This window comes from Suncus etruscus, chromosome 2 (genome assembly GCF_024139225.1).
Source record: "Suncus etruscus isolate mSunEtr1 chromosome 2, mSunEtr1.pri.cur, whole genome shotgun sequence".
NCBI classification, from domain to species: domain Eukaryota; kingdom Metazoa; phylum Chordata; class Mammalia; order Eulipotyphla; family Soricidae; genus Suncus; species Suncus etruscus.
Window position 1 is genome coordinate 96758094 of NC_064849.1, and position 14656 is coordinate 96772749.

General features: G+C 35.2%; 1 protein-coding gene across 1 annotated transcript in view; it reads right to left on the minus strand.

The window, feature by feature from the left end:
* Positions 1-14656, minus strand: part of SPEF2 (sperm flagellar 2) — a 191489-nt gene that overhangs the window by 151019 nt on the left and 25814 nt on the right. Inside the window, 2 exon segments of the mRNA XM_049769039.1 lie at positions 2434-2621; positions 8853-9041. Of these exon segments, the coding sequence (XP_049624996.1) occupies positions 2434-2621; positions 8853-9041 (377 nt within the window).

Here is a 14656-nt window from a genome sequence, read left to right on the forward strand (position 1 = left end):
CATATTTCTGTAAGGGATCTGCACAACTCAAACACATTATGGCATTTCAATATTGTCTTCCTACTTTTGATTCCAGTTCCTCTTGGTTTTGGTATGGGTGGTTGATCAGTAGTTAAACTATAATTTATACCTTTTCATACTATGTTGCAAGACTCTGGATCTTGCATCTGCCTTAGCTGCTTTTCCAACAATGTAGCCAAGGAGATCAATGACAGTATTATTTTATTGACAAATTTATATGGAAGGTCCCACTTAGCCTTTTTACCTTTCCAAGGAAAGTGATTCTTGCTATTCATGAGAGGAGAGAGCAATACTACTTCCTCTGCTCTGATCTCCACAAATGACCTTGCTGCTGCTGGGCCATTGTGAGCATCTTCTCTCCCTAAGCAGGACTTCCTCCTCACACACACCTCTGCGAAGAGGAAGGTGTCCAATTTGTGCTAGCTGTGGAGGAAATCTATGCTTTCTATTGTCTTCTCAGGCACCATCCCATGGGTATATTGAGTTCTCATTACAGCCCCATAAAGGCGATAGGCTGGACATCCTTCTGACCTTTGCTGGAGAGAAGTAAGGCTATCTTTATTATGTAGTATTTCAATAAGAACTGTGATTCTTTTTCAAAAGCTTCCTAGTTTTTTCAACTTCCTAGCTATTTTTTTCTCTATAGGCACTTCTGTTGCTTGAACAGTCAGCTCCTGTTGCTTTATATTCTACCTTTGATCTTTTGTTTTATTTTTTAATTCTATTTTTACTAATTTATTTTCCCCTTTTGGGGGGAAGGTGTTTTGGGGTCACATTTGGAAATGCTCAGGGGTTACTTCTAGCTCTGAACTCAAGAATTACTCCTGTCAGTGCTTAGGGCAATCATATGGGATGCCAGAAACAGAACCCAGGTTGGCCACATACAAGGCAGGCACGATATCTGCTGTAGTATCTCACCAGCCCCTATTTGTTGTTGTTTTGTTTTTGGGTCAAACCCGGCGGTGCTCAGGGATTACTCATGGCTTTGTGCTCAGAAATAATTCCTGGCAGGCACTGGGAACCATATGGGATTCTGGGATTCGTATCAACATCGGTCCTGGGTGTACTATCTCTCCGGCCCTTCCAGCCCCCATTTTTAACCTTTGACTCCTACTACTATCCTCTGGAATTTTATTTATTTTTTATCATAATTTTTTCACTTGTTTATTCTAACACTTTAAAGGTTTAGCTTCTTATAAATAGACAAGAGTAAGAGAAGTGTAACTAGAGTAGAGAAAGTTCTACTAGGACAATGGTAGTTAAAATAGATTGCTCTGCACAAGAACTCAGCACTGAAAGTAGAGAAACTAACAGGCAAGGCACCCCTCTATTAACAGTGCAAACCACAGTATCAAAAAGAAAAGAGGAGAGAGAGAAAAAGAGAGAAAGGCAAACTGCCTACCATAGAAATAGGGAGGGAAACAGGAGACATCAGAACCTGAAAGGGTGCACTTGTGAAGGATGATGTACATTGTCTGACTGAAACCCAACAATAAACAATTTTGTAACCCTGAGGCTTAAATAAATAAATTTAAAAAAAGAATAATTTTATCCTCATAATTTTTGAACTTCAAATATGTATTATATAACTCAGTCCTAAACTATATTTCCTCCCAGCTGGGGAGTTTTTTTTTAATTTTTTAATCTACTTCCCAATAAGTATTTCTATTTCTAAAACATAAACAAAAAATGCATTACATTAAAATGTAATTTAAAATATTTGTTCCTTAGTTTTCTTAATTTTTTTTAGAATTTTTTCTTAAAACCTTGTACCTTGTTCACTTTATTTCAAAAATATGCTCATCCTTAAATTATTTCACTTACTAATTCTTTATATGGCAGTATATCAGAAACATGGCAATGTGTAGGAACTATGGAAAAAGTATTAGGTACAAGATGATAGAATACTCTCAATTTTTGTATGATTGCATTTCTAATTTGTCAATCCTAATTTGCATTTGCTAATCATTAAATCTATTTAATATTAAATCTAGTTAACACATAGATTTAAATTAGCAAATTTGCATTTAATTAATAAATTTAATTATGAGCAAATTAATCATTAAATGGTGCCATCCCTCTAGGAAGCTCCTGTTTAAATAAGTGATTATAGTTTTCCTTATCAATAGCAGAGAATTTGGATACCAAGTTTATGTATGTATGAATTTTATATATATAAACTTTGTATCCAAATATACATATATATATTATATATATGAGGTAAGTCCTAAACAAGGTAGCCAGAAATCCATTTCTTAGGTTATTATTTAAGTCTTTAAAGATATAAAAATTTTATTTCTCTATTTTCAACTTGTTTATTTTTCTTATCAACAATCATATATCTAGTATCTATAATCTTATCCTAATTCCCTGGAGCTCTTATACAATATTAATTTTAGAAACAATGCTTACTTGTTTGTCAACATTCGATAATCTGCTATTTTAGTAGACAAATCAAGTATTTGGTTCAAAATTTCAGCACACAATGCATAATGTTTTTCATAACGAGCTTGAGCTCTTTCCACTGCAATCTGATCATGAACTTCTTTCTCTCTCAGGGCTTGTTCTTCAGAATTCATCTTGGCTTGTTTTGCCAAAGCCTAAGAAGACAAAAACATTTTTAAATAACTATAATTGGGTGATAATTGAAGTAAAAATAAAGCCACTATTCTAATAGCCAAAACATCTCAAAATTTTAAAAAGTTTTTTTAAGCAAGAGGAAAATTAAACATGTATAAGCACTTTATCTTGAATATATTAAGTACAGAATATAAAGCTGAGACAATTATTAGAAATATTCCACCTCTATCTTATTTTATCACCAAAATACAGTATAGAAAAAAACTACCTAACCATGGAAACTTTAATGTGAATTAATTATATATTGCATCTTAGGTGTTGAAAAAAATCCCACCATTGGAATATTTCTATTTTTGCAGAATAAATGGGATGCTTAGTTTATCCTCATCTGTTGTTTGGTTTGCACCATGATTTTGCTTATAAAATCTTTTCTACATTCAAAGGTCATACCTAACCCAGCCAAGTGAGAGAAATGCCTACCTACTGAGAGTTCAATGAGAGATTATTGCTTTTTAAATTTTATAAAAGTAACTTGAGAAATCCTGTCATGTGCTAACAGGATCTAGATAACAGATTTGCCTCCTGTAACATAATTCAGTGAAATATCCAAAGAAGGTAATCTTGTTCCTAAGAAAAGCTCAGTTTGTGCATAGAATTCAAGGTCTAGCTAGATCTTAGGCAATGGGAAAATCTCTATGCCTTCACTTTTTCATTAGAAAGAAAAAAGATGTTGATATGCCTTATCAATTATTGAACTATTGAACCATATTTTCATAGCAAATACTTTTATTATGATATTATTCACAAAGGACTAAATGTGTGACAAGATATTACTTTAAAAGATTTATTTGGTTAGATATTATTGTTCTATTCTGCATGTTTTATTTTTGTTGGAAAAGAAACCAATTTAGGTCACCACTAAGGACCATTCTGTATTTTTGGCAGGCTCAGGAATTTGCATGAATGTACAACCCACCTCATGAAGTATGAAGTTTAGAGGAAAGAATAGTATAGGCAGAAATACGTAGATAAAAAACGAACAGAAGGAATTTATATAAAGGCCTATGACTATAATAGGTCCTAAGTCTATCTCTTATTTCTTGCCTATAAAATCCATGTGGGTGTCTAGGAAATTGGAACTAAAATTATTCAGGAAACAGCATAGAATTTCTAAAAGACATAGAGAACTTAAAACCTATGCGCACCATGACCTGTCTCCATCCCCTCCCCCAGTCTGCCTTTCCTCCTCCTTTCTAGCCTTCAACCTCCCCCCTCAGACCCCATCCTCTGTGCTGAACCCACCACAATTTCCTGTTGCATCACAGTAAACTGGGTTAGAGCCCTAAATGAGAAAAAAAAAAAAAAAAAAAAAAAAAAAACAGAAAAAGGAAGTCTGTGGGAGGTAGCAAATCTCAGTCATTCTGAGACTGGACCCTCGGAGACTCCTAGAATTGATTGTTCTCCAGCCCTCTCTGACCCTGCGCTTTTGAAGCTTCATTTGCCTTGCATGTAAAATGTAGATTAGAACAGTATCTACTTTAGCTTAATGTTACCAGTATACATAACATGTAATGAACATATCTTAATACTTGACACAAAGCAAATGCTCAAAAGTTAAGTACTTTATTTCATTATTATTTAAAAAAATTAACAAAGGAATTTCGTTAACAAAGGAATTTGGGATCAGCAACTACCTAATTATTCAATAGATATCCAGTTGCTTTAAATGGAAGAGATGAACATTTTTAATCTAAGAACAAGCCCAAATAAAAACTATGGCAAAGAAATTAATTACAATATTCTTTTTCCCTCTTTCCCTCCCAAGCCCTATCATATGTCTAAAAGTATCAGGCATTGGAAAAGGTTCTGGGCAACCACGAATGCATAAAACAAGCAAGGCTCCTGCCTCCTTGGTGATTATAGGCCGTGACCTATAAAGAATCAAAGAATCATCCAAATAATTATCATCAAATAAATATCCAAATACATAATTGATACACATGGTCAACATCACTTGGGAAATGGGCTATGTAGTACAGAGCAAAGGCCTTATCTATACAAGAAAGATCAAGTACACAGGTCTCTGGAGAGGCACATGGAGAAGTGAGAGAGGGAGTGTTTCCTTGGTTACTGGGCCTTGTGAGTCAGGTCACTATCTATCTGGGTGAACATTGGAGTATAGCTTTGGATGGTTTAAAGGGAAAAAAAGACACTTTGGTACTCATGTACCCCGATTGTAGTTGTCAGTTTACATCTACTAGGAGTGGATGAAAGCAGCCAGTGCAACAGCACTAGATTGAAAGGGTTGGTGTAGACACAGACGAACATAGATAAATTGAAGAGGCTGAAGAGGCAGTTTGTAAATGAACACAGCAGTACTTCATGGTGCTTGAGGCAAGGGGTTTTGAAAGTGAAACAGTGAAACAGAACTTCAGTGGGTCTGCGTATTTTGTAATGTACCTAGTTGAATTCATGGGATGCTACTTTTTGAGAGGTGAAGATTTGTTGAGAGACTGGGTGAGAAGGATCACATATTGGGTTTTAACAAGTTGACCTGGGAGTATTTCCAAGATTCTTAATGTTTTGTTTTTGTTTTTTAATTTTTTAAATGATTCCTTATGAGAATCATAAGAGGAGATTGACCCAGGTGGACATGATAGTACAGAGTGTAGTGTGTTTGCCTTGCATGTGGCTGAAAGAACAAATAGTTCCTGGAGCCATCCAGGAGTTAACCCTGAGTGCAATTAGAAGTATACCCTGAGCATTGCGAGGTACAAACCCCAAGCAAAACAAAACCAAACAACACAAACACACACACACACACTCAGAAAACAATTGGTCATAGATTCTATGTCTCAGAGGACATGAGACACACGAATTCATTATTTGTTAATTGCACAAATTTTACCTCTATGGTTGGAAATGAGACATTACATAAGAGAAACAACATAGAGAAGAAAAGAGGCCTAGGATTAAGCATAAGGAACTCAAAAATTGAATACTTTTTACATGACAATAAGCCTTTAAAGATGGCCTAGAAAAACTGGCCCAAGATGTAGGAGAAACATGAGTTTTCCACAGTGCCTATATAGTAGAAGTCAACATAATTAATGTTAATAATGAATTTTATCAAACTTTAAAATATTAACATATTTAAGAGTACTACTAGAAGTCTCACACTACAAACATCTAAACAATGAGAATAAAAAAACCTAAAAATAATTATTTCTGAAAATTTGTCCTTTGTAAAATGAAGCAGTAAAATATTGCTGCTTTTATTCTGAAATACTGAAACAAAAATCTACTTTATAAGCTAATTTCCTTTAACTTAAAGGAGAAAGCGACAACATTTGTATTAATTAATTTAAAAACTTTGATTCAACATTTTATGGTTCATACTCATGTTCCAGGCAGGACTGTTAGAAAAGGTGGGTGGTACCTTCAACATTTCTGGAGGCAACTGTGAAATTATGCATGAGGAGTGGCAAGGAAGCAGATTCTGAAGCTTCAGGAACGGGTAATCAACCATGTGAGATGAAAGGGGTGTAATTTTTTTTCAGGTTTAGGAACTCAAAAGTGTGGTCTCTGAGATTGTAACAGGTCTGAGTGATTCAATTTTCTGAAATCAGTTTAATTCCAGATAAGAAGCAATGCACAGCAAGATCAGACCCGTCATTAATGCTTTTTTTTACAAGTCACTTATCTTGATTTGTGAAAAAATTATTACTTTCTCAAATGCGCTTAGAAAAATTAGTTTAACACAACACTTTAGGAGGTTTTGTTTGATTGTATTTTTGGCCACACCTGGCAATTCTCATAGGCTATACTTGGCTCTGCACTCAAAAATCATGGCTGGAGGTGCTCAGGGGATCATATGGGCTTCCAAGAATAGCAAGGCATCCTGGCAGGCTTGGCAGACCTTATGGCGTCCCAGGGATGGCATGTTCAAGGCAAAAGCCCTACCTGATATACTATCTCTCAACCTAAGCACAAAACTTAATGTAAACAAATGCCACTCAATTTACCTGATCAAAAAAGAGAAATGAAAATTATCCTGACAATTCATCTTCTGAAAGACACTTGAAGAGCTCAGATTCATGGGGTATGTTTCCCTGGCCTTCACATTTAGGCTAAGTACCCTTTTCTTAACTCTGGAATATGCTGCTTTCCAAGTGACATTTCTAAAATGAATAATTTTAGCAACATTTTTTTTATTTTCGTGGATTATTACAGTAGAAATCAAGAAACTAGTAAAGCATTGGCTTCTTATTTTCTGTTAGATTTTCTCTTCTACCTAGATTGCATGTGTATTTTATTACAGTGGAGATAGGTTACCTAAAATTCGTTAATTTTTATGTCTTTAATTAAATCTAGACTAATGGATTGAATAAATTTAAAATACACTCACTAATAAATAAGAAATGACCCATATAACTCATAGATAAATCTATTTGGCTACTGGATTAATATATACATGTATATACTATGTTTTAAATACTTGTACATTTTAATTTTCAGAGCTATAAAATAGCACAGACAGAATAATATCATTATGGCCAATAGCAAATCTTTCAGCAAGATCTTTGGGTGGTGTGTTTGTATATATCATTTTCAAATACAATAAATCTGAGGACCACAGATAAATGGCACTATATTAATGAGAAAGGATCAGTACAAAATATGGACCCAAGAAATCTTGGCTTTTTAATCATAAATTAAGAAATTGTTTATTAAAGATCAAATATATATTGTTAAAAGGGGGGTAGTTTGGAGGTGCTCACCCTTCCTGAGAATATTCATGTAAATAAATAGCATAAATTAAACTAATAAATTTAGTAGAGTTAAAAAATAAATTTCCTTATGCATATAGAAAAAACAATGAGCAATGACTTAAAGGAATTAAAACTAGATTATTATCAATAATTTATACTTTAAAACAATAAAATTTACATACTCAAGAAAAAAAGTGAACCAATGATGCTAAGTATAGCAAAACTGACAAGTGCAAAACGAAAGACTGTGACAAATACACAAGAACTATGGATTATTGTTCCCATGAACATATATCCTAAGGAATATACAGGAAAATGAGTTCCAGATCAGCAAAATGACCAGAAACACCTGGGCTTATATGATGATGAGCATTAAATAGTTATTCACAAAAATCAAGAGTAAAGAGATAAAATGTAGTAAGTAAATAGACTGTAATTACACCAGTTTAGTTTGTAGTAGATCAAATAGCAGAGAAATGAGGACTGGAGAGATAAAACAATGCAAGCAGCTGACCCAAGGGTACCCTAGCATCACATAAAGTCCCCAGAATCACTGTTTAGGATAGAGCCAGGAGTTAGCTTTGAGCAGTCAGATTAAAACCCAAACACCAGTCCTCCCCTGAAAAAAAAGGATCAGATAAAACAGGTTAAAAAAATAGAGCCAATGAAATTAACTTGATTAGGGGCCTGAGTTATAGCACAGCCATAGGGCATTTGCCTTGCACGTGGGCCCACCCGGGATAGACCTGGGTTCAATCCTCAGCATCCCATATGGTCCCCAAGCCTGCCAGGAACAGTTTCTGCACAAAGAGCCAGGAGTAACACCTGAGCACCACCAGGTGTGGCCCAAAAACCAAAAAGGAAAAAAAAAAAGAAAAAGAAAAAAAGAAAATAATCTAAGTACCGTATTTTCTGGCCTATAAGATGACTTTTGAAACAAAAAAAGGTAAACAGAAAATCGGGGGTTGTCTTATATGCCGAGTGTATCCCGAAAAATGTTTCAATATGCCGCTAAACGAAAATTGTCTGAATATTGCCACACAACAAATTTTCCTACTCGATCCTGCACCAATCACTGCAAGGCTGCTCGGACCGCCTCTCTAACTCAGCTAATCCAAGCAGGCTTTTGATGCATGCAAATTAGACAATGTTCTGGACCCGAATCTACATTGTAAAAAGCCTGCTCAGATTGGCCAGGGGCAGAGAGGAAGTCTATTACAGTATAACCTTTGAGCCTTTGCTTGTTGTGATTGGCTCACTGTGGTACATACAGCTGCAGCACAGGAACGCTCTGTCTCATACAGCGAATATAGGACTAAACCTATGTTTTAACTGCAAAATTAGGGGTTGTCTTATATGCCCATTCGTTTTATACACTGGAAAATACGGTGTAAGTGGCTTACAACCACAGATCTGTTACCCCTGACTTGGAGAAAAGATCAAGAGTCAATTTAGAAAGATTTTAAGAGAGATGCTTACCGCTTCTCGATCCAGAGCATCCTGGAAATCTTTAAGCCGTCGTTCCTCATATTGTTTTTCTCTGAAAATTCTGTTCTGCCATAAAATTTCCTTTTCATGCCGAACATGCATGAGCTGCACCGCAATTCTACGCTCCTGCTGGGACTGCCGCATCAGTCTGTTAATAAGCTGCTCCTCGCGATAAGCTTCCTGAAAACATCATTGGGACAGGCAAAGATTTGTTAAGAGCTAAGATGCCTATACTTAAAGGATGCTTGAAAAGGTGCTAGTAATCACCTGTCGTCTGATTCAAACTCTACCTGGGCAAAAATCAAGCTATTATGATAAAAATTGAAGGAAGCTAGAGATTAGGTAGGATGGTTAGGGCACTTGCCTTGCACTTGGCCAGTTCAAGGTTGGATCCTTGGCACCCTATGTGGTTCTCTGAACCTCCCAGGTGTGATCCCTGAGTACAGAGCCCTGAGCACCAGTGGATGTTGCCCCCCAAAAGCAATTTCAACAAAACTTATGTATTGTTATATAGATTGGTTACTGCCTGGCAACTCACTTACTTTAAATAAATTATTACTTTCCTTAAAATCTGATAAAAAAAAATAACTTACGTAACTACTTGACAAGTTTTCTAAGCAAGGGATCTACTTCTTAATTCATTACCATGCTTTTTATAAATCTGGAATTGTGCTATATGCACACTTGACATCTAATTATCAGGACATGGGACCACTATCTAGCTGAAATCTGCAAACTGACTAGAATTCCCCCAATGGCAGCAACTCAACTCTGTGTGAGAAGAAACTAAAATCTGGTAGCATAAGTTGGAGAACAAGGATAGTGAAAATTCTGGAAAGGAGAAATGAAAATGCCATTATTGCTTATCTTAGAAAATCCAAGTGAGTGCAGCCTGAAACAAAAGCCAGGAACCAAGCTCTTGGCTGTTCAGTTTAAGAAAATACTACGGACACTGGCAAGTAAACAGTGGCACAAAGGTATAAATCTGGGAATAAGAGGTCCTGCGGAAGGTCAGTTGTTACTTAAATATCTGTGTGGCTTGAACTGGGTAGTTTTCAAGAGAGTTTTCGAGACCTATGTCTTAGGGAGTAAAATGAGGGTATTTTAGATAAATAGGTTTTGTTCCAAGTCTCATTCAAGCTCTCTCACTTTGTCTAAAAGAGACATCATGTGGAAGGAGGAGGTAATTAAAATAATCAAGGAGAAAAACTAGAGTAGTATCTGAAAACTTGGTTTTTCATTTAATATTCAATAATTCAACTATTGAGGCAAAAAATCACCTTGTTAATGATAATTTTTCTAATGACCTCTTCACTAAATTGATTTCTATATAATATTCTGATTGAGGGTTAATATCCAAACTATATAAACTAACATATCTGTTAAAAATTGAAACCTACTAAAAATAAATAAAAGCTTAAATAGAAGACCCAAAGAAGACATTCATATGCTGTTCAGTTATCAAAAGGGAAGTCAAATCAAAATAACAAAGAGATATACATCACATCAGTGAGAGTGCTTTATACCAAAAAGAGCATAAACAAGAGCAAACATACAGAAAAAAAGGAAACTAAGTTTTTTATATCATTGGTGGAAATGTAAATTAGTATAGACTCAATGCAAAGTGTTATAGAGATTCTTTTTAAAAATGGGAAAATTATATATATACGTATATATTTATATATATAGTTCAGCAATGCTACATATTGGTATATGTCTAAAGACATGAAAACACTAATACAAAGATATTTGCACTCCATCTCCAAGTATTAGTATCAAATAGCAAAAACATGTAATTGACTTAAATTTCAACTGAAAGAAGACTAGACAAAGATAATATCCCACATACATATGCCTGTTTTAATCAGTGGACTATTATTCTGCCAATTAAAGGGTATGTTAAGTATGCATTTGGAACAAAATGAATCAAAGTTTAATTGATTATGCTAAGTGAAATAATGAAATGAAAGGTAATTAGGATGGTTTATTTAGATGAAAAAAACAGTTTGCAAAGAATTGAAAAGACAAAAAACTAGACTTGGTAAAATCTGCGATGATTACCAGTTAAAATAGGAGAAAACTGGAGGAAGGGTAATCTTTTTGATGGCATGAGAACAACAAACTTGGGTGGTATGGTGGTGTCATGAATTCAATACACATCTGAAGTATTATTAAGTTACACTTCTTTACATTGTAAATGAATAATAAATCAAAATAAAAAAAGAAAAAGTTGGGGCCGGAGAGGTGGTGCTAGAGGTAAGGTGTCAGGTGTCTGCCTTGCAAGCACTAGCCAATGAAGAACCGCAGTTCGATCCTCCGGCGTCCCATATGGTCCCCCCAAGCCAGGGGCAATTTCTGAGCATTTAGCCAGAAGTAACCCCTGAGCATCAAAGAGGTGTGGCTCAAAAAAAAAAAAAAAAAAGGGGAAAAGTTCTTCCAAAACTCCATTATGAGATTAAAGGAAAATTATGTAAATTTGGCAAGTACAAGATAAAAACAGTAACACTGTGACAAATGTCAAAACTCTGAGCATGGAAATGATTAGTAGTTCAAGTAGGGACTGAAAGATAGTAGAGTGAATAAGGCCCTTGCTTTGAATTTGTTGAACCCAGGTTCAATCCTGGTACTGAATTTAGTCCATCAAGCCCTGCCAGGAGTGATTTCTGAGCCAGGAGATACTGCAGACAGTAAAACCTTGCAAAGCCAGGAAAAGCTCAGAGCACCTTCTGATGAGAACAAAATCTGAAAAATAAAACTCAACTATAATACATTAAATATTTTACTATTAATAAGACATATAGAATAGAAGAGCAAAATAATAAACAGCTTTGAAACTACACCTCCTTCATTATAAAACTTTAATTCATTATAAGTTCATTATAAATTTAAATTTTAATCAATTATTTCATTTCAAGATCCAATATAAAGGATGAGGTAGAAAGTAAAAATAGACACATGTTCTTTAGCTTATTTTTTAAGCCTTGTAATGTCATTCTGACGATACTCCCATCAAAAAGCTAGAACTCCATTCACTGACTTAAATTGATCAATAGGACCTTAATGAAAACCCCAAGAACAAAGACACAGACTAAAACACTTGGAATCTGACTTTCTTATGTGACACTGCTACTCCTAACATGAGCTTACTCTAGTCATCCTGAAACTGAATGACCAGAAACGAATGAATGGTGTGGTACTCGTCTTGCCAGGAAGACTAGATAGTTCTCATAAGCCAACCATTCCTAGATGATCCACAAGTTGACCAAAGATATGAGCCAGTCCAGCTGAGACCCACAAAAGAAAACTGCCATTGAGTCGAGCCCAAATTGCCAGTTATATCTATATATGTGTGTTTACACATATATAAAAACATAAACATTCCTAATAAATACTGTATTTATAAACATTTATATATAAGTAAATATACATATTTATGTATATAAATATATGCATACATATACATAACCTTGTTTTATTATTCTAAGTGAATTCTGTGCTTAATATAGAACAGTTTCCACATTTGGCTGTGTTTAAGCAGCAAAGAAATTTGAGATGAGATCTGGTCATTCTGACCTTTATGAAGAACAAACTGTACTAGTAAGATACATTTTGATTACTACTTTGATGATTATATGATTAAAATAAAAGATGAAAAGGAATTACTGTTGAAGGGCTGAGTCAGTGTTATATAAATGACACTTCATGAAGACAAACTATCAAAGCTACGATCCCAAAAGTAGAAAATCAACTTTTGTTCCATTGTATAGATAGTTCACATTTTATACATAGACCTTTTCTAAAAGTCTCATTGGAATATGAAAATAAAGATATTTTAGATGATCACAGTATCCTAGAAATGTCTATTTAACCCATAGTATCAATCAGGAATTTAGTGTCTACAATGAACAAGTTACAGAGTCATATATACCACTACTTTATTATGTTTAACCATTTGGTGAAGAATTAGGTACATAGTCAAAATGTGGCTATACTTTTGTTTTCTTCTCCTATGATGTTCCTGCAAATCTTTGTAGAGGAATGAGGCACTACAAGAAAGCTGAATATTTGTGGTGTTTTGTTTTGTTTTGTTTTCAGAAGTGGAAAGAGTTGGAGATAGTACAGGCATCACTGCTTGCCTTCATGTAGCACACCCCAGTTCAATTCCTGGTATTGTATATGTATAGTCCCCGTGCACCACCAGGAGTGATCCCTGGAGCACACTGAGTACTTCCTGGTGTGGCCTGAAATCAAGAAACAAAACACGAAGTGGGAAATGGTCTGGTACTGATATGAAGTTCCAAGGAAATAAAATAGAAAATATTCTGGGAGTTGCAGTGTCATGAATTCTCAAACTAGACAAGATGCTTATCAAGTCAAATTTGTAAATGTAGTTTGTTGATGCTACTGGTCTAGGTCTTACTCTGAGAACCACCAGAGCATACCAATAATAGTCAAATCTGCCTCCTAGACTGAACGTCTTCATTTCTTTTTTTCATGCAGAATCTTAAATTTAAAAGTCTTACAATTAACTCAGTAGTTCACCTGCTCCTCCACCCACCATTTCTCCCTCCCAGCAGATAATCCTAAAAACCTTTTAACTCCGTGGCCTTAGTTAAGAGTCATCCTAAGTTTATTTCTCTCTTATCACTCTTCATATCCAATTTTTAAAATTGTAGTCCATTTTACCTATATTCTATGTGTTTAAGTCTTCCTGTACTCCACTGTGTAGCTATTGACACTACCTCATGTCTTAAGGGACATTAGTTCCTCTCTATCCTTTCCCTCATCAATTCTCCAAAAATCTCCTCCTCCAAAAAAAAAATAAAAGTATGTTTCTATCCTAAAAATCACCACTACCATTTCAGTTGTAACTACTTTTCATTATGAATCATTAAGCAAGATACCAACCTGAGCACAAGTGTCAGGTTCCCACATATGCTCAACATAAGCCTTTGTTAGGGAAAATAACCCACTCTACCTGAAAAAAAAAATCCCAATCCTTTTCTGAAGGTTAGAAAAGAATACATGGAAATATTTTGAGTGTATGTGCAGGAAGAAGCAAAAACCAGTACTAATGCTGGCATGTTATTCATATCATTCTTCCCCAAAGAGATAGATTTTCTTTATGATGAAGAAATTCAAGCACTTACAAAACCAATTGTACCCTGGAGGATAGAAGGGTGAGTGGAGATTTTCTGTCCCTGCTATGGCACTGTGGTACTGATGCCATATGTACTGAGGCTGGGCATCCTCTGTGGAGGGAAAGGAGGCAGTGGAAAGGAGTGGAAGCTAGGGGTGACATACATGCCTCAGCATGCTAGTTCTTGAAAAGTATGTTTTTCCAGATACAGAAAGGGATTCGCAGAGACAAAGTACTCTGTCTGGAAATATGTAGAGCCTTTCCATGTCACTGATATGGCTAGAACTCAGAAAAAGACTCTAGCTGGAGTCTTTAAAAGTTAATAAAATGTTACTTTCTATCCTGGTGGAAAGCAAGGTAACCAAGGAAGTATTAATTCACCCTATTGTCCAGATAAATATCAGGGCTATGCTTATTATTAACATAAAAATAGTACCATCAAATTTAGAAACCAAAATATGGGTTTTGGGAAGTTTGTTCAAATCCTACTGCTAGTTAATGAAATTTGAAATAATAGCTGTAGGTTAGCCCGCTGTGATGCTGTTCCTGAACTGCCTGGTAGATGAACCTCTGTAGAGCTATTAGTTCCAAAAGAACCCATAGAGCAATTGTTCTGGGGATTCTCCTTGAGATTAAAAGCTTTAGAAACACCACC